Source organism: Glycine soja, chromosome 18, assembly GCF_004193775.1.
Source record: "Glycine soja cultivar W05 chromosome 18, ASM419377v2, whole genome shotgun sequence".
NCBI lineage: Eukaryota > Viridiplantae > Streptophyta > Magnoliopsida > Fabales > Fabaceae > Glycine > Glycine soja.
In genome coordinates this window covers 54,101,252-54,128,188 of record NC_041019.1, presented here as the reverse complement: position 1 = coordinate 54,128,188, position 26,937 = coordinate 54,101,252, and the positions used below count along the sequence as shown (strand labels likewise).

Here is a 26,937-nt window from a genome sequence, read left to right as displayed (position 1 = left end):
TATTTATGTAAAATTATTATAATAGCTATGTATATAAATTAAACTATCACTAAATATCTCAAAATATCTAGTTTGATTGAATAGAATATGCGAGTTACTTTTCTTATATTGTTTTCGAATCTTAATATAAAAAAGAACTAAAATTAAACATATCATCTCTATTCTGAAAAAAAAATTATCTGCATAAAATTATAAATAAAATCCAAATATTAGGATAGGAAACTGCAATAGAATGAGACCGAAAATCCAAATATATATTTTTTGGATTGTTTTTCTGAACAGGAAACTGTACTGGAATGAGACGTAAACTTTCAATTTAACCCCACCTTTGAGTTCTCTGTTCTGAACCGAACGAAATCATATAAAAGAGATAATTCACAACAGACTCTCACCTGATAACAATACGAAACCTTCGAATCTATGACTCCCATAACACTAACGGTACACAGAAACCAGAATCCCGTGATTCTAAGCAACCGAAAGATTAACTCAAACACAACAAGTCGCTGACATGTTCTTTTCTTCCCACATCTTTTTTTCTCTTTTCACTCTGTTCTGAATCTCACCAATTAGGTAACACTTCACCCTCTGTGCTGAATCGGACTCGCATGTGAAAAACTCTTCTTCTAAAGAGTTTGCACGTACATCTTTGTCCTTTCGGGTGCAAAGTCTCATTCTTTTTTAGTGCAAAATTTTCAAAGGTGAAATCAGAGTTTGCATGACTCTCCCCTGTTTTCAATTCCTCTGTTTTGCTTCAAAAGGAACAAACGCGCTTGTGGGATGGATTCACTCCCCAACGATATTTGCATGAAATACCCACTTCTCTTTCGGTTAGTATGGATTCTCTGAAAGGTTTTCTTCACCAAAAATGGATCCTTTTTGGGAGTGCTTTTGGATTTTTCTCTCTAAGCTTTTGAATACTCTGCTTTGGGTATTCACCAAAGTCATCGTGAGGTATTGAATTTTCGACTTTTCATTGTGAATTCCACTACGCTGTTTAATAACCAATACCCATTAGCCAATAATTTAATCCCTTTATGTTTTTTTTTCTCTTTCTATTTTTGGTTTCAGATTATATGGTTCTGATTCTTATAAAGCGATGAAACCGCTTTGTTCTTCTGAGTTTGTATGTGACAATGAGAAAGCTGAGTCAATTCATTCCAAGTCTGAATATTTTGGGGCACTAAATGATACTCTCTCACATGGAAGTGATCAAATTGATTCTAATGGTTTCCAGAAAGAAGCAGAGTCCATGGAAAAATGTTGTTCCGAAACTGTTCATGATAGTGGGAATTCTGGACTTGAAGAAGAGGAAACACCAAAGTTGGTTTTCAAATTTGAATATCAAAAGTGGAATTGCAATTATGATGAAGAATTCAAAGGAGGGAATGGTGAAAGTGGTGATTTTGTGAAGGGGGGTGATGCTGTTTCTGCTAGCACCAATAAATATGAGTTCATGTCAGGCACGAGTTTCAGCCACTTCTTGGATGAACCCGAGGCTGAAAATTTCACGTTCAAAGAATGTTTTGTTCATTCAAATGATGCTTTGGAATTGGAAAATCATGTTGACAATGATTTTGGGTTCTTATCAAGGAAGAAATTCATTCCAGAAAATTGTGATAGAGGGATTATGTCAGAAAATCTTAACAGTTTCACAGAAAGTCCACACAAAGAGGTGTCAGAGAAGTTCAAAGCTGAGGAACCAATGGGGCAGTCTGTAGAGCCAGTTGTTCGCAATTTTCTTTCCGGGGATGATTTTATTTGTTCAAGTTCTGACTCAGATTCTGTTGTCAGTTCTTTGGGGGAGGGGTTTTTGTCAGACACAGACTTTGGAACCACTACTGAGTTTGACACATTGGGAAGCAATGCAACAGAAGAGGATTTGGACTTTGGGGATGAGAAAAACTATGAGGATTTGGATGTTGGATATGACCCTGATGATTTTACTGAAGAGGATGAAGATATAATGGATGAGCTTGGAAACTTGGAAGAAGAATGTAGGCTGGAGAAGTCTTCAGGTAAAAATTCTGAAGATAGTAATAGCATCAATTCCAAACATGAACAATCTGTGAAGCCTAATTCACAGGCTTTAGCAACTATTGATCTTGAGGATTCCAACCGTTTTGACACACTATGGGAGCATCAAGATTTGATAGAACAATTGAAGATGGAGCTGAAGAAGGTCAGAGCCACTGGTCTTCCTACCATCCTTGAGGATTCTGAGTCTCCAAGGATAATGGAAGACTTGAAGCCATGGAAAATTGATGAAAAATTACAGCATGGTAGCACCACAAATGAACTTCCAAAATTCTACAGGAGTTACCGAGAACGAATGCGAAAATTCGATATCTTGAATTACCAAAAGATGTATGCTTTAGGTCAGTATTTTTTCTATCCATTACCTCAACTTTGGTTTTTCTTTTCTGCGGCTGTTTTTCCTTTTTCTCAAAATTTGTTCTCTACTTATTTGTTCGAAGTTAGTGTGCTTAGTGGAAGAGCAATTTCATTTAATTTACGAGATCATCAAGACCTACCTCATCTAAATTCATTAAAAGTATGGGTAAGGACCCACTCAATCTGGTTAGTTGGGCACCAGGAAAGCATGAATTACCCAAATACATAGTAGTTGAGTGAATAATTACACAACTGAACCTTACTTGTTTTTTGTTCTCTTTTTCTGGTTGGTTTTGTTTATGGTAGAAGATGATCACCTTTAATTATAGTTTTTATATATTCTTGCACTTCATTTTTCTTTATTTTTATATTACAAGGAAGAATTGTTGGATTGGGGTAGGTGTTGAGGAATTGAGCAATTTTTTTATGCCACGTGCTTTGGTCTGCACTTTAAACGTTTTAATGCTATAGCAGAATTTCCACCAGCCAATAGCCATGACTCCTAGTACTAGTAGTTTGCACTTTCCCCAAAAGAGAGCTATATGAGTGTTAGGACTCTTCCTTGTCTAATAGATCTAATAGTATTTAACAATTTCATATTCATGTAAAGCTACCCACCTCCTTTATCTAAGATTCGTAAACATTAAATATGCAATTCCAATTTTTCTGCCTAACATTTGGGCATTTTCTTATTGTGGCTAACTTCTGACGAGTTTTCCAAAAGAAAACAGTCCCTACAATGATCTAGCACTGATTGTAATGCTCCACCCAATGTTTCTATGTTCTTTTGTTTCTTATGTCAGTTTAAACAACTCTTAAACAAGACAAGTTAGGCAAGGTATTCTCAAGGAAAGTTATGTTATAATTTTATAATCTACATGGCCCTCTGCATTATGCTTAATATTGAAGATTCCAATCATAGTCACAGCACATTCCTCAAGTTTCTTGGAAATTGTAGGTGTTTTACAGTCAAAGGACCCACTCCAATCATTTTCAACCCGTAAGAACCCTTCACCAGCATTCACATCCATTCTTACACGCGGCTTTCGCCTTTCTAGACGTAAAAACACTGAAGTTGACCCAATGAGGAAGTTCATAAGAGAGTTGTACAGTGATTTGGAAATGGTTTATGTGGGGCAGTTGTGCCTTTCTTGGGAATTTCTTCAGTGGGAATATGAGAAGGCCTTGAAGCTATGGGAATCTGACCAATACGGGTTGCTAAGGTTCAATGAAGTAGCAGGGGAATTTCAACAATTCCATGTCCTTCTCCAAAGGTTTATAGAGAACGAACCATTCCTCCAAGGTCCACGGGTTGAAAACTATGCTAGGAATCGTTGTGCAATGCGCAATCTTCTTCAAGTTCCAGTAATAAGAGGTGAGAACTTTCTAAGTAGAATGTGAATTCGGTTAGTGTCTTTATTCAAAGGGAATTTGATTGTTACCTTTTTTCATGCCCACTTTCATATGTGGGGAACCATATACAGTTTCATACATTAGAGACAAAAAATTCCTCATGGTTATAGAATCTTAATTGGATGCAGAAGACAATAAGGATAAAAGGAAATTCAGAAAAAGAGAGGCTGATAAAGATGCAATCACAAGTGACATGCTAGTGGAGATTTTGGAAGAATCCATCAGAACAATTTGGCGTTTAATAAGAGCTGATAAAGATGCATCCAGCTTGGCACTTAAAGGTCAAAGAGAAAACCAAGTAGAGCTCCAAGACCCTTCAGATTCACAGATTTTGGTGGAGATTAGAACGGATCTTCAAAAGGTAATCTCTAAAGCTTCAAATGTCACATTTTTTAATGTCAAATGTAAATAAACTTTCTTCTTGAAAAAGGGTTGTGTTGTGTAGTGTTGCTTATTCTTTTTGTTTGGATTTGGCAGAAGGAAAAGAGACTGAGAGAGCTTTTGAGGAGTGGAAGCTGCATATTGAAGAAGTTCCAAAAGCATCATCATGAAGATGGGGCAGATCAAGTGCTTTATTTTTTCTCTCAAGTGGACATGAAATTGGTTTGGAGAGTGTTGAACATGTCAAGAATAACGACCGACCAACTCGCATGGTGTCGTAGCAAACTAAACAAGATCAATTTTGTTAACAGAAGGATACATGTAGAGCCATCATTCTTACTTTTCCCTAGTTAATAGTTAATTGCAAAAGATTTGTGTATATGTTCCTTCACATTTAGAAGGCCATTATTAAATTAGTAAAAAATTTTGCATATAACTTTTCAACAAATTGGTGGTCCCGATCTATATTTCATGTGGTGTGGTCAACTCAGATAATTAGGTAGAATTCTTTAAAATAATTCAACATATAATAAATATGGAACACTTTCTAATAGTTAGTATATTATGTTATGAAATCCTCATTCATTTTTTTTTTATTGAATTAAGACAAAATGCCATTTTATCACAAGAATAAAACTATTTTTCATTCCTCATAAATACATTTTATTAATTTCGTCGCATAGGCAAGGTCTCCCCTCATATAGGTTTAAGTAGCATGGGGTTTTGTTTCTTTCATGAGTTTGGTTTTCGACTTTTCAAGTCCACATGATGCCTTGTTACTTTCTTTCTTCTTACTACTAGTATATATTTAGGGAATTCAAGCTTCCATGTCTAAGCATAACCTTTTTAGCTAAAAAAAGTAACATCCCGATTAAGGATGATTTAAAGGAGTTAATTAGTATTATTTATTTATATAAATAAGATGGATGTAATTTTTGGTAATCTATTACTTAAGAATTTAATAGTTAAATATATTTAACTTGAAGTAATTATGAGATAAGTGATTTTCTAAAAAAATATGAGTTTTCAGTAATCTATTCCAACATAATTTTTTTTATTGTCATGTTGTTTTTATAAAAAATACTTTTTTCTTGATATGACATAAAACAAATTTATAATTTTTTTTATTATTGATTCATATTCATAGGTATGTACTTTTCAATGACATGTGGGAAGTTATATATCACAATCAAGCTTTGTATTTCTCGTGCACACGTTATTGGGACCGCAATTTTTTTTTTCCTTTTTCCAAGAACAGCTCGGTATTTAAAATGTTGATCACTATTTCAAAGACATTGGTTTAAAAATAAAAATAGAAAGTTTTTATAATACACTAATATCATAATTTATAATATTTTTTTATTAATTTCATAGCATATGTCTTTAATTTAAACATTAGTCAGTAGAACTCAACTTTAAAACTCCAAGAATGTTATTCTTCCATCCGTTAATTATAATGCTATCCATGAAAAATAATAAAGTTGATGGTTTAAATATGTTTTTGATTTCTATAATATATTATTTTTTATATTTTAATTCTTATGATTTTTTTTGTTTTGGTTCTCGTAAAATTTACAAGGATCTTTTTATAAAGATAATTTTATAAGGACCAAAACAAAACAAAAAATATTACATAGATAAAAAAATACTAAAATATCATGTGTTCACACTAAAAAAACATTCACATCCACTAAAAAGTGCTAAAGTCAGGCTTGAAATCTCATAAATGTTTCATTGTGTCATACCTTGTCAAGACGAATAATCATGTCTATTTATGATATATTTTTTCTCTGGTATTAATTACATCTACTCTCTTCATTAGGGATAATTCTATTTAAAATAAGTATAATTATTATGGACAATAAAAATTTATTTTCAAATATTTAATATAGTTGCATATCCAATATTTGAATGTGAGATATATGATTAGTCTGGAACAACTCCTACACTAATTGACACATGTATGCTCTCTAAGTGACCTATATCCGATTACACAAGTCTCTAGATTAGAAAAATGGATTAAATTAATCGAAATGTCATGTTTAAGTTGAAGTTAATGTTTCTTTAATAAATTGATTATATTTAAAATAAACTTTCAAAAACTATAATGATTTTTTTAGAAATAATCTAAACTAAATATGTTAATTGCCCAAATAATTTGACATAGGCCAGTCTACCAATCTGTTAAACCCACAAGTTAACTGGGCCGAATATGCATCTGGATCTAATATGAGGCCCAACCCAACAAAGATAAGAATAACGAGAGCCATGAGATGTAGGGTTTTGAGAGAGAAGCCTCCATTTATAAAACATCGTGTGCGCACTCTCTCTTCTCCTAGGTTTCACTCCCATCAACAGCAACGATGGTGCAGAGGCTCACTTATCGCAAGCGCCATAGCTATGCTACCAAATCCAACCAGCACCGGGTTGTTAAGACCCCTGGTATATTTCCTCTTTGCTCTTTTTATTTGTTTTGTGTTTCCCCCCCTCCTAATTGTGGTTTTTTTTTTATTACTATTATTATTTTGATCTCAATTATATTCCTTCAGTTGTCGTCAAAATTTGATTTTGTTGTTGTTGTTTGATGTTTTTACTATTTTTTTTCAAATGGGTATGTCTCAGGTGGGAAGTTGGTGTACCAGACCACTAAGAAGAGAGCAAGTGGACCTAAGTGCCCTGTCACTGGCAAGAGGATCCAAGGGGTATTTAGTGTGTAATTTTTTTTTCTGCTATTTGATATACCCTTTGAAGAATAAGGATATTTGATTCATAGTGAAGAATATGATTTATAGATTTGAAAAATGATATGCTGTGTGCGAATTCCTCTATATTATGATCTGTTAAATGGGTGAGATGGAAAATTTCAGGGTTATTCTTTATTTTTGCTTCAGTTTTGGATGGGTGCCTAATTGATTATAAAATCATGTTTTTGTTTTTGTTGCGGATATGTGTCTATGTGTATGAATTTGTTGTGGAGTATTGAGGGATAGGTTGTAGGAATGACATTGGAATCAGCGTTGTTTATGGGCCTCCTGAGGAGGAATAATGGATGCTATAATTTTCGTGTGCTTACGGTGTTTGTTGGCTGCCTTGGTTCTTAAATAACTAAATTGAAATTATGAGAACTAACGAGATAAAGGTCGTGATAAATGTTTAGATCCTTATCTTTTATGAGTAACCCTCCGCAGCCTATTACTACCTGCAGATTATAATTTTCCTTCTCTCTCTTTTTTCCATTTATGTTCTTTGTGTCCCACCATGTGCCAATTTGATGTTTTCATGTTCATTTGTGTTGTCTTTCTTTGTTTTTGTCTAAGAGGGTGAATGGAAGAGCTTATTTCAGGTTGCGAAAGTGGTTTACAACCTTCCTATAAGTTCTTTCTATCTTATTTCAATAAGCTTTGTGGAGAAGCTTATCAAAATAAACTCTTTTTGGATTATTCTAGTAAGCTTCACAGCCAAGCTTATGAATCAGTTCTCAATTACTCCCTCCTTCCTTAATTTGAAGATCCTTTTCCCTTGAGAAAAGTAATTAATATAGTTAATGATATTAAATCTGTCAATTAATTGTACTATCATTTCAAAATTATCCTTTTCTTATCTCTCTATCCACTTAATTGTTTTTTTATTAATATTTGGAGAAAGAATAATTAAGGATACGTAGGGAAAAAATAATTAATGCATCTAGAAATTAGAAAATGGTCTTATAAAAAGGGACAAATAAACTTTTGAAAAGGATCTTATAATTAGGGACAGAGGGAGGAATATGAACATATTGGGTGTGTTTGGGAGAACTTGTTTTGGCTTATCTTAATTCATAGGTACTCGTGTAAGTGTTTGAAAGAGCTTATGAAAGTAACTTATGATATGTCCTCAAGCTTGTTTTCAACTTTTTTCAATAACCTCTCTAAGATAGCTTATGAAAACAATTTAACCCTACATAAGTGCTTATGGTGTAGTTGGTTAAACAACTTAATTAAGTGCTTATTGAATGAGTATTTATCATGTAAGTACTTACGGATAAGTTGTTTCTACATTTAAAGAAGGAATAAGATTAAACTGTTTAAGTTATAAGCCTTTTTCATAAGTTATTTTGAAGAGCTTATTAAAATAAGTTGAAAATTGCTTATAGATATATCGCGAGTTATTTTCACAAGCTCTACCAAACACTTATATAATTGTTGATGTCATAAAATAAATTCAACTAAATTGTGAATAAGTTCTTCCATATTCATCCTTATTTGATAAGTGCTTAATCAAACTGTTTGTCCACAAGTATCATAAGTGTTTAATTAACCTGTTTATCCAAATACACCCCAAGTAGTGATGAGCAAAATGCCATAACTATCATGATTTTCTGATCCTGACTTACTCTGCAGATTCCACACTTAAGACCTGCTGAATACAAGAGGTCTAGATTGCCTAGGAACCGCAGGACCGTAAACCGAGCCTATGGAGGTGTTTTATCCGGGGGAGCTGTTAGAGAAAGGTATGTTGCTAAAAAATCACTAGATTATTTATGCAAATTTTCTTAGTTGAAGTAAATTTAACAGCTATGTAATCTTGCTATAGGATTATTCGCGCTTTCCTTGTTGAAGAGCAAAAAATTGTGAAAAAGGTATTGAAGATCCAGAAGGCAAAAGAAAAGCAGGCATCAAAGAGTTAAGCTGTTGAGTTATTCGTGAGTGAAAAAAAGATCTTGTTAAAATTTGTGCTAAAGAATTTTGACTTTGAATGGTGTTAACTATGAATGTGGAAACTTAATTTGAAATTTATTTTATGATTCTTGTGCCTTTTGGTAGCTTACATTTTGAATATGAAAAATTTTAAATGTTCCAAAGTTGGTAGTTTAATGGAAATTCGGTCATATTTAAAAGGGTTTAATAAATGTAAAATTGTGATTTCAAAAAGAGATTTTTTTATATATTTTAGAAAAATTGAGTTTTATTTTGGTGAAATTTGATTTTTTGGTTGATGAGTCTTTACAAAATTTAAAACTATTTTAATCAAGTTAATACACAAATATTAAGTAGAGATTAAAGATTTGAAGATTATGAACAGGAAAAAAGAACCGACAAGATTAAATTTGCTTAGGTCTAAAAACAGATTATTCATTGGCTGAGAAAACAAACAAAATTAGTTGTAGTTTTATAGCTATTTTTGGTATTGTTTTAATTAGAATTTTATTACAATATTTTATATAATAATTTACAAAACCTGTGAACTTATATTTAAGTTTGTTTCGAAAAGCATCGGGGATTAAAATCCCGTGAAGTATAAAATTAAACAGATAAAAAGTATAATCAAATCTTATGTTTTTTGGTACATGATCCGTGGAAGTAGTTTTCAAAGGTATGTTAGGGTAATTATATTTCGACCAACACTCCCAACAATTTTAGTTTATTACATTAAATTATGGTGAAAAACTTTAAGTTAAATAAATGGCAATATTTCCTTAGTTATTCAATTTCTAGATAAGTTCACTTCATAAGAACGTATGCTATATCTTTGGAGGATATCTTCTTGCAAGTTGCATCTACTGGTGTGTGTTTGTATCTGCGTTCAGTTGAATTGAACATCAATCTAAGACTTTTGCATGAGAAAGTGGAAAGCTTCTGTTCAACGTGGTTGGAATGGGTTTTAAAAAACACCCTGTGAACTTGGTGATTTATTCAAGGGTGAGGTGATATTTCAGCAGATAAACTTAGGGTGTGAATAGAAAAACGTTGATTTAATGTAACGTATGTTTGCTTCAATCCAACAGTATAATTACTTCTTGGTTTACTTTGCAACATGTGAACAAACATATGGAGTTGTACAAAAACCACAAATCAAACGCGCACTTAACTCTTTAACCTAACAGTGATAATGAAATTTGACTTTATGATTTCATGCAAACAACTCAACAACTCTCTCACAGTGACTATGGTGTTATGAAAGTTGTATAAAAAAATTATTCTGTATCATTATTGTTTCACGAATGCACCTTAAATAACGTTGAAAGGCATTTTCCAAATAATCTGGTTCATTTCTGACATCGAATTCTTTTATTTTTTTGGAAATAGCTAATTATTATTGATGTAAATAATCAGAATACAAAAGAGAGGATACAGATACCAGGAGTACCTATCCCAAAAGTATAACAAACCCAACCAGACCTCACCACATATATCCTCTCCCTCGTAGCTGATGCAGTATCCACGTATATAACCTAGGACAATAAATCTCAACATGCTCAAGTCATGCATAGTCCATAATTTGTGACATCGAGTTCACCTAGCGTATGCAAAGTCAATAATTTAAATTTTAAGCGTGCTCAAGTCATTCTTGAGGTAGAAAAGCCTTTCCTCCGGCTTCTCAACTCGTGTTATGTTCATACATAATAAGCTAAATCAAAATCACAAATAATAAATATCACGAAAACGGAAGCTACGAAGGAGATGTGGTATTCTATAGTTGTAATTATCCAAAATTTTAACCAACACTCGTACGTGTGTTCTCTGTTAAATTGAACAATTTTATTGATCAATTTAATGTTTGCCATTTTTCGTATGTAAAAGGTTTCGTGTGAAATAAGATCACTCAGTTATAATAGTAAGCTATAGGCCAGTTAATTCACTACTCACTATACAGGGTGATTAATTTCATTTATGGCAAATAAAGCTCACCAAAATCGAGTCACTTCATTACCAAAAAATAAAATAAAAAATCGAGTCACTTGTTGCATACTACATGACAAACCGCAAGAGGCGAAAATGTTAGCCGTATAATAAAATATGAAGTTTGACCAAGTTGTTGGTAGGTAGTATTAAACTCAATTTTTTTAAACAAAGTTTCAGGTTTAGGTCTTGTGGATGGATAAAATATGATTGAAAGGAAAGAATCTTATTAAAGATGATTAGACAGGTTTTACGACAAAGTTAATCATCGATAAAATTGATGAATATTCCGTACTAATAACATGGTTAACAAAAATAAAAATGAAGTTTGATACAAAACCTTACCTAGCTTCTGCTAGCTTTACTTTTGAGACGAAGACTAGGGTGCAAAAACAAAACTAATTCCTTTCACACCCTAGTAGAGTTTTAAAAAATGAATGAAAGAATAACCTGGTTTGTTAGATATGAACATTTTACCATTAATGTATAAGATAGGTAAGGAGTACCATGAGAATACATGCACTGGATTATTTAAAAAAAAAAAAACTCTTTCAAGGCTCCAAATCACTGTCTTTGTCCTCGCCGACCACTTGGCCTTTCTCACCATGGACGACCACGACACCATCATGAATATCCCAATGTCATTGCGGACAACCTCAACGTTGTTGTGCAATCGAGTCATTGAAAATCTCAAAGGAGGACTCATTTTTGAAACGAAAATAATTAACTTCAATAAATATAAAAATCAAATCTCAAATTGAAAAGCAATTTTGATTTGGATCTAGGGTGTCCAGATCTCAATGTGTGTTGCTACATTTGTTTGGATTGTGTTGGCTTGTAGTGGAGAGAATGAGGGAAAGAAGATAAGGAGTGAGCCGACAAAGAGAATGTTTGATACAAGAACGGTTTCGAAGTTCGGTCCCTTGCCGTCAACGACCACTATGGGCTCTAGATTGGGTTGTTTCTCTTCGTTTTGGATCACAAATCTAGTTGTTTGGTTCTTCTCTTAGCATCCATGAGCACAATCTTCATGTTCTTTTTTTCCCTCAAGCATGGGCGATAATGATGGTGAACGTATGGTTGGGAAGGAAGCTCACAAAGAAGGACAAACATTAGGATTGGAGAGGGAGAAAAGGAAAAGAGGAAAAATATTATGATAATGATAGCGACAACAACAATAAACAAAATGAGTGAGGGGAGAATTGAAAGAAAATAATAATAATAATAATTGTGAGCCAAAAGCAAGATAAACCACTACACATTATATAGGCTCATTCATTTCATCTAGGAAAAGCTCATCAAAATAGGGTCACTAAGCACGTACATGAAAAACAAGTAGCAAAATTATATGGAATGTCAAGAATGGGATTCGAACCCATGCCCTTTCGGACCAGTACCTGAAACTGGCGCCTTAGACCAACTCGGCCATCTTGACTTTATTGTCTGTCTTTGTAACTAATATATATAACTATTTTATACATCCAAAATTCAACTCCAAATCTTATTTTAAAGGAAGATATTAAAAGATGTATTTTATCTGTTTTGTGTAGAATAAAAATTAACTTGACAAAAATCTTAATGGATAGTAAAAATATTTATTTATAATATAAGAACATTTTTTCTATTAATCTATTTATGCTATATTTCATAATCCGACCTTTTCTCCTAACATTTTTACCTTTAGTTCTGGCTAAAGGAACTTAGTGTCTGAATGCATTTTATATGTTTTGGATGCAGTGAGTAGAGAAAAATTTTCATTGGCAATGCAACTTAGTATATAAAGGAACTTAGTCCCTTTATTTTATGACATCCTAACTATGTTGGAAAACAATATTATTGCTACAATACCTTGGAATTATTATATAAAAAAATATCTTGGATCAAAACAACCCAGAGTTAGATCAAAGTCAATGATTTAATTTTGTACATATCAATTTTAGTCAACATGTATCATCTTTTTTAATTTAAAAAATTAATAACAAATAATTTTTTGTTGATAGGTCTAAAGTTTAAGTTTTAGTTATTTTATCTTTGTACGATCCTGAATTAATATTTTTTAAACTTTTAAAAATATATAAATAGGGATATAATTAAATTTTCTTTTAAAACTGAACCTATAAAAGGAACAAAAATATAGTATTATCTTTTCTAATATATAAAAATAGCAATAGTTTTTTTTTTGTTGTCTTATTCGGATCAACATTTGTCATTAATAATTTAGAAAAAAGGAAAATTGCATGCACCTTGCGGTTATGATCCGGTAAGTCCGTTGATGATCTCAATTATGACAACTTTAGACTCAGTGGTGAACAATCTGAAACGGAGGTCAACCAAGACAATGATTTGTTATCCGTTAATTTGCAGCCTTAGACACACCAACCGAAAGTTTCAAAATCTCGTCAAGAGTAGTAGGTGAGTGAGAAAACAAAACCATGACCAGCCCCCAAGTGAGGTATCAGCATGCATTAATTTGGCTTCAAGAAAGTTGACGCATGGGTTTAGACAAAATTCAAGTAATTGTCGGAAATCCCATACATACTTTGCTCTTTTCTTAAAGAAGAATAAAAGGACTTATAATTAGGATCCTGCTAAATGATCAAAACTACTCTTTAGCGTGACAATATTCATTAATTACATATTACGGATAGGTTTGAATTTGGATTATTGGTGAGTATCTTCAAATTAAAGTAATCAAGTTACGGAACTGCCCACGCATTACTTTGAAGAATTGAGGTAAGGCTTATAAAGTACTTCAAAGATTTCCCATCCTTTGGTCTTCGATTCTAACTTCCAACTTCTTGTCGGATTCAAATAGGGGCTTGCCCTTTTCTAACCGTAAAAGGAGATAAGAAAGAAATGATGGGATTACTTGGGACAGTTAAAGTGGAACATGCTACTTTTTATATATATATATATATATATATATATATATATATATATATATATATATATATTTTGAAAGCTTAACCAGAGAGATGTTAAAGGATTCATTTCCCTAAATATGATAACAACATGTTTAGTATATAAGGTGGTGACATTTTTGTAATATTAGAATAAATATTTAATATTGATAATTTTACAAATGAATTAAAAAAAAACTTTTTACATTAATTGTACTAAGAGTTAATGTAAATAGTACTGTCTATATATACCAATTCTTTATGGAACCATATGGAATTTAAATTTCTTTATTACTTTTGAAATTCTTGACAATTTTTTTTAAAGTGATTTAATGTGAAATTTTTTTAATTATTGAAATTTCTCACAAAACTTTCTAGATCGATTGTACCATCTAAAAAATCATTTCTACATTAACTCTTAGTAAAATTGATCTAGAAAATTCATTAGTTTTGTGAAACTTCATTTTTTAGTTTCTCTTACACAAGTATGGCTTTACATTTTCTCATTTTACATCTCTAGTTTTTGTTTCTATAAATCTCAAGTGTATTTGTCTTTGATTCAAATCATGCACGTACAACCTTATGAGATAATGTTTTCTCTCTTGTTATATCTTTCTTGTAACGTTCTTAAAATCATAACATTGTTAAAGGAATTATAACAATGTACTTATTGGAAGAAAAAAAACATTGTCCAAAACTCACTTAAAGAATTGTTTCCTTCCAAAGACAACAACGAAGAGCACGTAATAAATTTCTCTTTTCTGGTTATATGGGCAACATGCAAAAACTTTGGTTGGACTTTGTTTTTTGTTTTATATGATCTAATTGGAATGCTAACTCTTTCTTAGCTTAACTTCAGGTGTTTTTCTTTCCAGTATTTATGTTACTATAAACTTATATATTGGATTATATTCATTCATCTCTATTAAAGCTTCCTTTCAAAGCATAGTTGGAAGTTTAAAATATATGAATGAACTATATCTCCCAAAGTGGAAGATTTATAGCACAAATGTGCAGCAAAAGAAAAAGAAAATCGAGCTAACTTAGGGGAAGGAATAGAAATCACTATAGTATTAATAAAAAACAAAAAAAGAAAATACTGTAACATTTGCATTTTTTTGGATTGTCTTGTTATAGATACAAAGTATTTATTAACAAAGTTAATGAATAATATATGTTAGAGAATTGGCTTGACCTACTTTTAGTGGATCTCCTTTCTTAATCATATTTTTATTATTTATATATAAAACTCAAATATAAAATCTTATTTAAAGGATCAAGCCAACACCTAATGTTGATAAATTTCTCGCATTTAGGCATGTAACAAGAAAAGATAAGGTTTTTATTTTTATTTTTTTATTATATATTGTTTAGAGAAGCAAATGATTACTTAAGCGAAGTGAAAATAATATTCTTTTTCCACTTCAAAACACATTATTTTGAGTTTAGTTATTTTAATATGAAAATTATATACATTCAACTTAGTCATCATAATAAAAAACTGAAAAAATGCACTTAACATTTACATAAATAATAAAATAAAATTGTTTTTTTTATCGGTTTCCTTTTCTGTATTTGTAGTTATTGAATCATAATAATATGAATGCAATGTAGTTGTATTGCTACTTTAAAAAAGAATAAACTTTCTGCATTGGTTTTACCAAAATTAATGTAAAAAGTCAAGTTCTACAATTAGTTGAGATGAGAAATAAGTTAGAAAGAAGACTTTTTATATTAATTCTAGTTATAATAAATGTAGAAATCAAGTATTTCTATATTAATTTCAGCTAAAATGGATGTAAAATAATTTTTTATATTGTTTATTTTTTTCTCCACTTTTCTTTGAACATATCTTTATACCTCGATTACACTCAATAAACTGATCTTACTCTCATAAAGTCATAATTTATTCTTCAACTTCATACTTTTTTTTTGTTTAACTTCCTTCGTCTGTAATTTATTTTGTTTTATTTAAATGTACAGAGGTATAAAGTTTCTCTTTTTCATAGCACCAATAAATTAATAAATAATCCCAGCAGCCCCACTCTTCCCCCCTCCCCTCCCAAAGACCTTTTCCTCTAAAAAAAAGGAAATTCATAAATAGAAGCGTCCAAACTCGTATAATTTTAAACAAAGTTGTCTTTCACAAAAAAATACATGTGATTAAAAAAGAAACACTCGTTTGATGCAGCTTGTGTAACTATTATTTTAGTGGGTTGGATAATTTTATAAGAGCGTATCTAACCCGTGGGGTTGATTGTTAAATTATTTCCCCTTAATTTATTAGGGACATAACCTGAAACTTGTTAAGTAGTGGCCTATCATAGAGACTCCTATCTTATGTTCCCCAATTTTCTTCTTCTTCCAAAAGTACCACCGTCCCATCCTTCTTATTTCTTTCGACATCTTAGTCATTATCACCACTACACTCTCAAGTTTGTGTTACCTCTCTTTGGTTTAAGTAGCTACTTAGCTGATCCAGCAACATCCCAGTTATTAAAGCAAGATTGGGGCCTAGATATTGGTTGATTAATTAAATCAAGAATAGACATGTTCACAATTCCTCACCAAAAAAAATGGCATGTTCACAATTTATTATTTTAAATAAAATATTCTACAAATTTGTGGTTAATTTAAGTTATACATACTTTATTTGTTTGTGTTTGATTTAGGAAGGAAAATGAAATAAAAGAAAGAGAAAGAAAAAGAATAAAAACTGAGAGATTTAATTTTGTAAGTTTTTTGATAAAACAGAAAATGAAAGAAAAGAAAGTTAATTTTTTTTATTTTTTCTTATTTGATCGTAAAATAATATATTAAGAAGTTTGTAAAAGTGAGGGTATTTTAGCCTTTTTACTATAATAACATGTCTTTTCTTCTTCCTTCCCTCCCGAAATAGAAGGATTTGCAATAAGAGTGAGTTCTACATGTTTTTTCATTCATCCCATCTACCACCGTTGATACAAAATGATAAAAGATCAAACTAAATGTCTTTTTTCTTTTATCCTTTCTAAATCCTTCTACTTATTTTCATTAGTTTCAAACATATAGCCTTGTGCTATGTTTGAAGGAAAGAGAGAGAAGGATTGATGAAAAAAAAGAAAACATGTCAAATTATACTTTAATTGTTTTATATATATATATATATATATAAGATAACATTTTAATGGGTTCCACAACAGAAAAGTCATTTTACCCATATTGGGAAGAAAAGGAGGTGAGAAAAGATTTAAGAAAGTATAAAGGCATAAATATTTCTATTAATATCATATTATTTATGTCATTTTATTTTTTTTAAGAAAAGAAGAAATTTATGTCATTTTATATGCACAATTCTTCTTCTTTTCATTTTCTACTCAACTAAACAACTTTAAAAATAATCCCACTTATTATTCATTTTCTTTTCATAATGTTTTTTTTTATTATTACTTTTTAAATGTATAATGGTACAAAGAAGATCAAATTTGACTCCATGCATCTATCTCAACCCCACCACTACACTTATCCTAATAGGTGTTATATTACTTTTACGTATGTTTTGTAGTTTGAACGCTAGGTCTCATCATAGCTGCTGGCATATATATGTATATATATAACTGCACATGCATTCTAATGGTCATATGGTTAGGAAATTGGGTTAGATAAGCTGTATTTGTAGAAGGAATGGGCAAGCTAACAAACACGTCCTATGTAATAGGGTGATTCTAACAGAATGAAAATGACAATTGGTGGTTGCAAATAGCTGGGCAAACAACCAAACATCCTAACCAATGACTGTTAGAGAATGCAGATATATGCAAGCTGTGTTGAAATCTTTTTATATATATTTTGTTTGAAACCTAAATACCAATATACAATTGATAAGTATTTTACTTTGTGGTGCATCGAGCAGGAAAAATGTTTGCTTTTATATGAATACAATTTATGATAAATAAATATTTTTTAGTGTATAAATTATATTATCATTAAAAGTCATATTAAATTGAGGTTTTTTGCTTTACATATTAAAATTTATAATAAATAAAAATTATTAAAATATATAAATTATATTATAAATTTATAACAAATACTTTAAATTGTGTTATAAGATTATTTTTAATTTTTGACAAATTCTTTTAAAAATATTGAAATTTAATTTAAACATAAATAAAAATAGGTTGAATAGACGATTAAGAAAGTCAAATATATGAATAAAGATATAAGAAGAAGAATTGGAGATGATTAAGAGAGAACTTTTTTGGCAATTGCAGGTGTAGTGTGAGAAATATACATCTAGTTTAGAGAAGAGAAAGCTATTAAAAAAATTTAATATAGAGAGTGAAAAGAGTGACAATCTCACCCTCCAAATTATTTATTCTAATTTTTTTTTATATAAAAGTAAATTTAGACTCTCATGTTGAGGCTTTAATTTGTTAATTTGTTTGTCCATCCTTGTAAAAAAGAAGAAGAATACAACATGTATTCACTATGGAATAGAAGCCAAAAAAAGAAGAAAAATAATACAATACAAAAGTATTCACTATAGAAGCCACAAAATTTCTTTTTTAAAAAGTTAGATTTATTTTGTAAGTTTAAGGAAAAAGACAGGGTAGAGCTAATTAATTTGCATGAAATACCAATTCCTTCACTTTTGATTTCTTTCCACCTTTTCTAATTATTCGTGGCACTACTAAAAAAGTTGTTATTTACGACGTGCGTTCAACCACGATTAATTCAAAAATGTCGTTGTTAAACGTGCGGTGGCATTCATGTAAATATGACTATCATTTTAAAGTCGGTTTTTGTAAAACCGTTTTTGAATAATGTAAAACAAAAGCGCGCTTCAGCACTCTCTCTTCATTTGAATTTTTGAAAGTCCCATTGCGCGTGCGGTGGAAAATTTGAATTTTTTTGAAAATTTAAAAGTCTGATTTCGTGTGCTCTCCTGTTCCCAATACACCACTCTTTCTCTCTCTTCAGTACGCGCTTCAGCACTGCTCTCTCTCTCTCTTCCTCTGCCTAGTTGCCCTTATCTCTTCATTTCTCATTAACCCCACCAATCCTCTACCACAATGCCATTACTTTGTTTCCTTCTTTCTTCATCTTTGCATCATGGCCAGAGGTTCTTCTTAGTCACAATCCTCCACTTCAACAACCATGTGACCAAGACCAGCAAGCATGGCTCCCCAAATTCTGCCGCCGCCACTGCCGGCATGCGCCGCTGTCGTCTCGATGACCGAAACAACTCTACCAGCACCGGCATTGGAGGCGACAGCAGCAACATGCTGAGGTTCTACACGGACGACATCCCGGGGCTGAAGATTTCACCGACGGTGGTGCTCGTGATGAGCCTTTGCTTCATCGGCTTTGTCACCGCGCTCCACGTGTTCGGCAAACTCTACCGCTCCAAATTTGGTGGCGCCATTTGATCTTTTGGATATGTAGTTCTGATCCGTACCCGATTGCTTTGTTTTCGGTTTTTTAATTCCGTAATTTAGTTAACACTTGCTATTTTGTAGTTGTGAAATCAAATCGTTGACTATATTCTTAATGTGGTTAATGGAAAGCCGCTTTTATTTTTGCTTTGGCCTTAATCATCGATCTATTATTTTGCTTAAACATGTATCTTAATGAGTTAGGCTTGCGATTGTTCTTTTTTCTCAAAGGAATTTGATGGTTTCTTTTGGACAAGTTATATTTGATCAAAGTTTGTTTCCTTGTTATCAATGCTAATCTTCTTTCGATGTCGTTGAAATCATGTATTACTACGTCGTTTTCGTCTAAAGCCCGACCTAAAAAGCATACGTTTCGACGTCGTTGCTGACGTCAACAACGTCTTCGAAGGTGAAGCTTCAACTATGGTCGTGATGTCAGTCCTGTCGCAGGAATCACAACTTTCTAAAACGGTGTATAGTGACCGTCGTAGATTGGCCAGAGGTCTACAACGACGTTGCATTTAAAGACGGGTCTGCACCGTCGTTGAACGCCGACAAGGACCGATGTAAAACGACTTTTTCCTAGTAGTGTGGGCTTATCTTCTAACCCACCAAAAAATGGAATAGGGATACACTTTTCACATATTTTCTAAACTGCCTCGCTGTGTTTTGGGAGAGGGAAAGAGTTAATAGAAGATCAAGACAAGTCGAGGTGGATTAATCATTTCCTTATTTGTACTAAAAATATAATTTGTATTCAAATATTAAACTAATATTAGTAATATATAAAAAAGGATTTTATATCCTTATGCCTTTTCACGAGTGTGCTCTTCAAACTTTTATGTTAAGCATGAACCCACAATAATTTTGTATTAGAATTTAAGTTAATGATAATTAGGGGAATGAACAGCAAGTGTTTGACCTCTAACTACTTGTTTATGAAGTCTTTTGTTTTATTTTTCTTAAAAAAAAGGTTTAAACTTTCAAAGATGTTGCTCCTTCCCTCATAACGATGAAAATAAGTAATTTGTCGAGTAATTATACTGATTTAATTAAGTTAAGTTTTTCTTAAAAAATACTGATTTAATTATAGATGTGAAGAATCAAAATATGTCTCTCTTAATACTTAATGTATGTTTGATCTATAGTTAGAAAAGTTATAGCACATGTTCTAATGCAAATTCAAGAAAAAAAATGAACATAAAAACAAAAATTATGATCCATTCATAAAATTACTTTTGCCTGAAACGTAATTTTACAATATATTTTTAAATATGTTCTTAACAATGTTCTTAAAAATTTTGATCCATTCTAAGACGGTTCGTCATTGAACCGTTTTAGAATGTCTATATTTTAAGACAGTTTTCTTATTAAATCGTCTTAGAATTCTTGATATATTTTATTTTTAAAAAAAAAAAAAAGAAATACATTTTAAGATGGTTGTCTGAAGAACCGTCTTAGAATTCTTTCTAAGACGGTTCTTCAGATAACTGTCTTAGAAAAACTACACTTTTTAAGATGATTCTTTAAAAAATCGTTTTAGAATATACAATTTTTTTAAGACAATTTTTCAAGAACTGTCGTAAAAAAATTTGACATTCTACGACACCGACTACAAAGACAGTTTAAAACCGTTTTTAAAAGTACCTTAAAACCGATGTAGAATGATATTTTTGTAGTAGAGCATCTACATATTTAAATTCAATTCTTATATATATGATTCTCTTTGACCCCAAAAAAATTAAGGTGAGTACACATGAGTTGAATTGGTTTGTAAAATTAAGGTAAAATTGTTATTTATTTTTTTCATTGGTAAATATCAACTGCCATGTATAAATAAGTTCACTCACTTCTATAATAATTATATAAAAAATGATTAATTGGGAATATAGGTGTCTATTTAAGTAAAATAATAATAGCTAGGGAATTGCCGGTTGTTAGCAAAAATGCTAAATTTGTGTACAATGGCAATAGATAACTAGCGGCAGAAGCAGAAAATGAAAAGAGAAGGACTAGAATGTAAGAGGCCCCAACAATGTGTAGCTGCACGTGATCATGCCTCATTCATAAAAGCATCAAATGAAATTCTCAATCTCAGCTATCTCTATCACTACATAACCACTGGGACATAAAGACATGCCACGTGGCATGTCGTGTGTTCGAGGAAAATTGCATGTGATGACCTTAGGCCAATGAGACACAGGTTCACCCAATGCAACGATTAGCTCTTTCCCTCTCACGAACTTGTGTCCCTAACAAGGATCAAAATGTGAATCCGTCAAATCAACACAATTTGATGCTGCTTTGCATTCTATTTGGTATAAGCACTTTTACTTATTTTCCTTTTGTTCCTCTTAAGATATGCTAATTTCGTGTGGATTAAGAGTTAAGAGGGTGATTTGATGGAGCGACTTTCCTAATTAAGGACATTAAAGTCATAATGAACCATCATTTCATTAATTCAGTCCAAATTAGAGAGTAGCTCCCTTTTATTCCAATTAGCCTGGGTGTTGACCAATTATTGCATGCCATGTCACACAATGCAGTGTTGACCCAAAGTTGATACACAGCGACTGTGGCCGACCGGAAACAGTTATCAGGTTAAATATGATTTGATTTCCTATAATTAGCTCTGATAAAATGGATTCATCCATCACATGTCGGGTTAAGTTGGATTGATAAAAATTAATTATTTTCAACAATTCTTTTAAGAAAAGAAACATTTCACTTCTCCTCCCTTATTAAATTCGTGGTTTTGTGGACTAAAAAATAATATTAATTTTGTGAATTGTCCAAATTAAAAGAAATTGGGTTGGAATGTGTTTTTTTAAATATATTTTTTAATCCACATATATATATATATATATATATATATATATATATATATATAATAGGGATTAGTTACTCTTAATTTTAATAATTTATTTTTTTAAATCTAATGATTATAATGAATAATTAATTTTAATCATTAGATTTTTTTAAATAAATGATTAAGATGGAAAATAATTTTTTTAAAGTTACTTGATCTCTCCTTTATATTATATATATATATATATATATATATATATATATATATATATATATATTTTATAGTATAAGAGTGAGCTTGATTGTGTGAAAAGAAAGGGAGGGAATGAAATAAAATAAGTGAGAAAAAATATATATGTGAGAAATAGGATAAAAAAGAAGTTGTTTGGTTAAAGAGAAATAAAAAATATTTAAATTAAAGTTGTTTGATAGGAAAAAATAAGAAAAAAATTAAATATTAAAATATATTATTATTATTATTATTATTATTATTATTATTATACAGGGGACGGGGGAGATAACAAATTAATATATATGGAGGATATCTGATTATAAAAAAAACATATATATATATATATATATATATATATTCAAGTTTTTATTATGTTAATTTTATATAACACAACTTATATCCAATTCTTTTAACCCATTGTTTGGAACATGTTATTCGTGAGAAAAAGGAGAGCAAAAGATAATAATATTTTCTTTTTCTATTTCATATAATTTAAAGTAGGACTTGGTTCGTCCATCCAACTTGGCTTGACTCGAGGTTGGTTTTGACGATCAAGTTTTTGAAATTAAGCTTGATATATTTTGAGGACGGGTTTAGGCTGTCCCAACACAATCCAATATATTCTTTTAATAAAGTTTAAGCTTTTTCATCCGTTATCTATTGATAATAATTTGTTATTCAATATATAATACTTTGTACAATATGATATTATATTTACAATCGCATTATTTATTTTAAAATATATTTTTTAAAGTATATATTAATTTAAGTTTTATACTTCTTTTAATATATAATTTAACTATATAAAATGTTAAAATTGATATATATTATGATAATAACCTGATTTTATCCTTAATTTACTAATCTAGTTGAGTTTGGTTTTAAGCAATTAGTCTTAACAAATTTTTGGTCGGATAGGGATAGAGATCATAGACTCGTCCCAACCTGTCCCACGTTCACACTTTAAAAAGGTATAAAGGATTGAAAAATATGTAAGATCCATTATTCTTTTATTTCGTTACTTTTGGACGGGAGACTAAAGAAAGCACACTTAGAGTATCAAAATGGCCAAAAATACATTTTTTTATATTTTCTTATTAGGACATGCATTTATGTTATTTTATATAAATGGTTTTCCTTTTTAATATTTTCCTACCAAATAACTTAAAAACCATCTCATTCCATATCCTTTTTCTTTCATCCTTTTCTTTCATAAACCAAACAAAGCACATGTATTTTTTATGTTCTAATTATAATTAAAGTTTTATTTTGATAATTAATCTTTGTTTATCTTTAATGTAAATCTTTATTACATGGACTGTCTAGATAAAGCTATAATTTTAATTAAAAAAAACTCTAAATGATCATTGCATCTAAATTTTATCTTTGTTTTTTCATAATGGAAATGTTCCTTAATATTTTCAAGGTGACAATTTTATTTTATTTTTTTCATAATTGAACACTTATCACATTACATGAGTTTATCTTTACTTTCTATTTTGATTTTGTCGATGATCATGCCACATGACACTAGAGCAGGTAGTCATGAGGTTATGGGGAAAACATGCTGCTATCAATTGATGTGGATCCTAATGGTGGGCTTAGGGTGGTCGAGACATGACCTTTAGTCCCTTTCTTCTATTGTCTTGGTGTGGATTAACTTTAAAAATGTATGAGATCTTTATACTTTGAAGTATTAATTTATTACTTAAGAAGCCTTTTGGAGTTTTATTTGCTTTGGATTTTGATTGATTAAGGTATTGGTTTTGTAGTGGCCTAAGGTTTACACAATGCCTATTTATATGACTACATGACATACATTTGTGTTGGATGACTATTGAGATGATATATTAAGAATTTTAACAAATTAACAACCATTTTCAAAATAAAACTAAATTCAAGAGTTTTAAAGGAAGTTAAAATAAAGTATTTTTAATTGATATGGAAAGGGAATATGTAACAACCTCTAAGTCATTACAGATAACAATACAAAAAATATTTACCTATTAGTATATTATCTTAAATTACATTTGATTCTTATAGTATCATTATATTATATAATTTTGATTTTTCAATTTTTTTTTAGTAATTTTGACCCTCAATGTTTTTTAATTATGTAATTTTAGTCCAATCATTAGTAAATATTATTTTTTAAGTGGGTTTTATTGTAATATTGACATGCTGATGTGATGGTTGTACACCTTAACATCACCCAAAATAAGCACCATAGTCTTTATGTCTAGGTTGTTCCTTCTTCAACTAGGAGGTGTCGTCTAATTGCTTTAGTTTTTTTATTTTTTTTACCATGTATGTGAGCTTTTTTTTATTGAATGTATCATCTATGGTTGATTGCATTTTTTTTACTTGGTTTGCAGGCTACATTGTGGTGTGACCATTTTTTTCCCATGCAGTTGTAAATATGTTTTAATTTGTTTCATTAGGATTAATAACCTGTGTGCACATCTTTGTCCTTTTCTTCTTACATGTGTTTTCTTTTTTTAATGGTTCACATGTCATGTACTCCATCTTTTGTTTCTATGTAATGCAAGGCTTGTATAGAGCCCATTAAAAAATAGTTAAATAGAAGTTACAAGGAATATGGCTTGTAGTAATAAAGTCCTTTAAAAGTAACGATAAAGAGAAGCTTGAAATGATAAATATTTATTTTTAAAATTGTGGTCATAACCCAATTTATACATTTATTAGATGCATGTGACTTTTACAATAATAACAATTATTTTCAAAGTTAAGAGTGTAGTTTTGACCCTTAAAATATTGTGATTGTATGATTTTAATTTTCTAATAATATGTCCATATATGTATTAAATTATCGTATCATTCATCACATTAATATGTCACCATATTATATTACAACAAAATCTATTAATAAAAATTGATAGTAGACTAACAATTAGTGAACTGTGCAATAAAAAAACATCGGGAGTCATGATTTTTTTAAAAAAAAAGTTAAGAAACTAAAATTACACAATCATAATATTACGGTAATAAGAAGTGAATTTAAGCCTAGGACATTCTAATTAAATTGATACTATTTGGTAATCTGGCTAGATAACATACTTTAATGAAAGAACAAATCCGTGAATGTTGTGGCCACCAGTGTTTTCAAGTACAATCACATGGAATTCTGTGATTTGCGGAGAAAATTTTCATATAGCCCCTGAATGAGGAGCGTCAGTTTTCCATAATCACATGATCGTGCTTATAGAGACATGTACATGAAGGTCCACTTTGTTTACTTAAAAGCAAACACACTCTTATAATCACACTTGAGATCCAACCCCAATTCGGGGGCACGCACGGAAGTGAAACCTACGCTCTCTCTCTATATTCAGAAAAAAGTTCCAATACTCAAACCAACATTTTCCAAGCTTAAGAGATGTTATATATGCCAGGGGAAAATACACTTAATTTTTTTAAAATTATTATAAAGAATATCATAGAAACTACTAGGATGTGTTCGAGCTCTCGTTAGTTCCAGCCTGTTCTTGTTCAAGTTTTTTTTTTCTTTTTTAAGTGTCTATATTTTCCTTTTCAACTTGGAATGCTCATAATTGAAATTAAAATTACTCGTACGTTCTGTGAAATGTTTCTGTTCCATGTTTTCTTTTATAATTATACCATCATAAGTGAATTTTCCTTGTTCCACGTCTCTCTTTTTTCTCTTGTTGGATATTCCAATTGATTAGAAAGAATTCAAGTCTCCTTATGTTTTGCTAGAAAACGACTTGTTTGCTTTTTCCAAAAGAGTAACATGACTCCTTTTATTAATAAATTAATTTTAAATTTTGTTTTTATTATTAGGAATTCAGGGAAGAGAATGCATTAATTGAACAAGTGATTTTGTCCTTTTCATATATGCATGGGTGAAGGTTTTGTTTAATATATTTGTTTTCTTTTAAATTCCAGCATAGGAGAGCCCAGATTGTTATTGCACTTGAATTTTTAGAAAAATAATATAATAATTTTTTTCACACTCTAATGAGCTTTGAACATTAAAGAAATATGAAAAAAGAATAATAAATATAGCAATGAAGTGATTAAATAAAAAAATAAATGTAAAATAAGTATAAAAATTAATAATTTTTTTTGGATTAAATGATTTTTTTTAGTATATTTAGTGTACGTTGTTCTCTAATTGCATTGAATTTTTAGTTTGATAACCTATATAATAAAAATTTGTATTAAACGTCAAGATAGATTATTAAGGTGAAGATACTATTAAAAGTTACCATACATTATTGAAGTAAAATTGCAATTCTAATAAGATAATAACCCAAATAACTGAAAGTTTGAATTGAGACCAACCTGTCCTAAAAAATATTTTTCTATAATATAGTTCTAGGGATGAAAACTCTAATTAACCACATACTTAAGAAACAGATTTATGTTTCAATTATACCACTATTTTTTTAATAATTTCTTTTTATTCTCTTCATTCATGAACTTTGATTATTTTAGCATTTTTATTTTATTTTATTTTTGAACCTTGTTCATATTAGAATTTGAAGATGTAATTGTGTATTTTTTTTAAAATTATATTGCTATACAGTGAAATAGTTAAGCAGATCAATTATCAATAACTTCTATTTTCACAATATTTATAGTGCAGTACTAATACTACTTAATAATATTTGCATTGAAAAAGAAAACTATCCCATCATAGGGTTTAATAACTGGTACACTAGGGACACAATTATAAATTGAAGTTACAAATA

At 30.4% G+C, this 26,937-nt stretch overlaps 2 protein-coding genes, 1 non-coding gene and 1 pseudogene across 4 annotated transcripts; 3 read left to right on the top strand and 1 right to left on the bottom strand.

The window, feature by feature from the left end:
* Positions 1-287: 287 nt before the first annotated feature.
* LOC114396891 lies at positions 288-4,636 on the top strand. 2 transcript variants are annotated; one of them, XR_003663336.1, is made up of 5 exons: positions 288-954; positions 1,072-2,378; positions 3,353-3,769; positions 3,879-4,168; positions 4,285-4,636. XR_003663336.1 is itself a non-coding variant. In XM_028359061.1 (5 exons), the coding sequence occupies exons 1-5, from the start codon at positions 869-871 to the stop codon at positions 4,540-4,542; spliced, it is 2,301 nt and encodes a 766-aa protein (XP_028214862.1). In that variant the 5' UTR covers positions 292-868; the 3' UTR covers positions 4,543-4,636. The 2 variants fall into 2 exon arrangements, 1 of the variants encoding a protein (XP_028214862.1); XM_028359061.1 differs by having other exon boundaries at positions 292-954; positions 3,936-4,168.
* Positions 4,637-6,462: 1,826 nt separating this feature from the next.
* LOC114394661 (60S ribosomal protein L34-like) lies at positions 6,463-8,981 on the top strand. The gene is made up of 4 exons (XM_028356330.1): positions 6,463-6,630; positions 6,811-6,890; positions 8,568-8,677; positions 8,761-8,981. The coding sequence occupies exons 1-4, from the start codon at positions 6,552-6,554 to the stop codon at positions 8,852-8,854; spliced, it is 363 nt and encodes a 120-aa protein (XP_028212131.1). The 5' UTR covers positions 6,463-6,551; the 3' UTR covers positions 8,855-8,981.
* A 3,220-nt stretch (positions 8,982-12,201) lies between these two features.
* Positions 12,202-12,282, bottom strand: TRNAL-CAG. The gene has a single exon. It is a non-coding gene; the product is annotated as a tRNA-Leu (tRNA).
* Positions 12,283-18,838: 6,556 nt separating this feature from the next.
* LOC114397418 lies at positions 18,839-19,155 on the top strand (annotated as a pseudogene).
* The last annotated feature ends 7,782 nt before the right edge of the window (positions 19,156-26,937 follow it).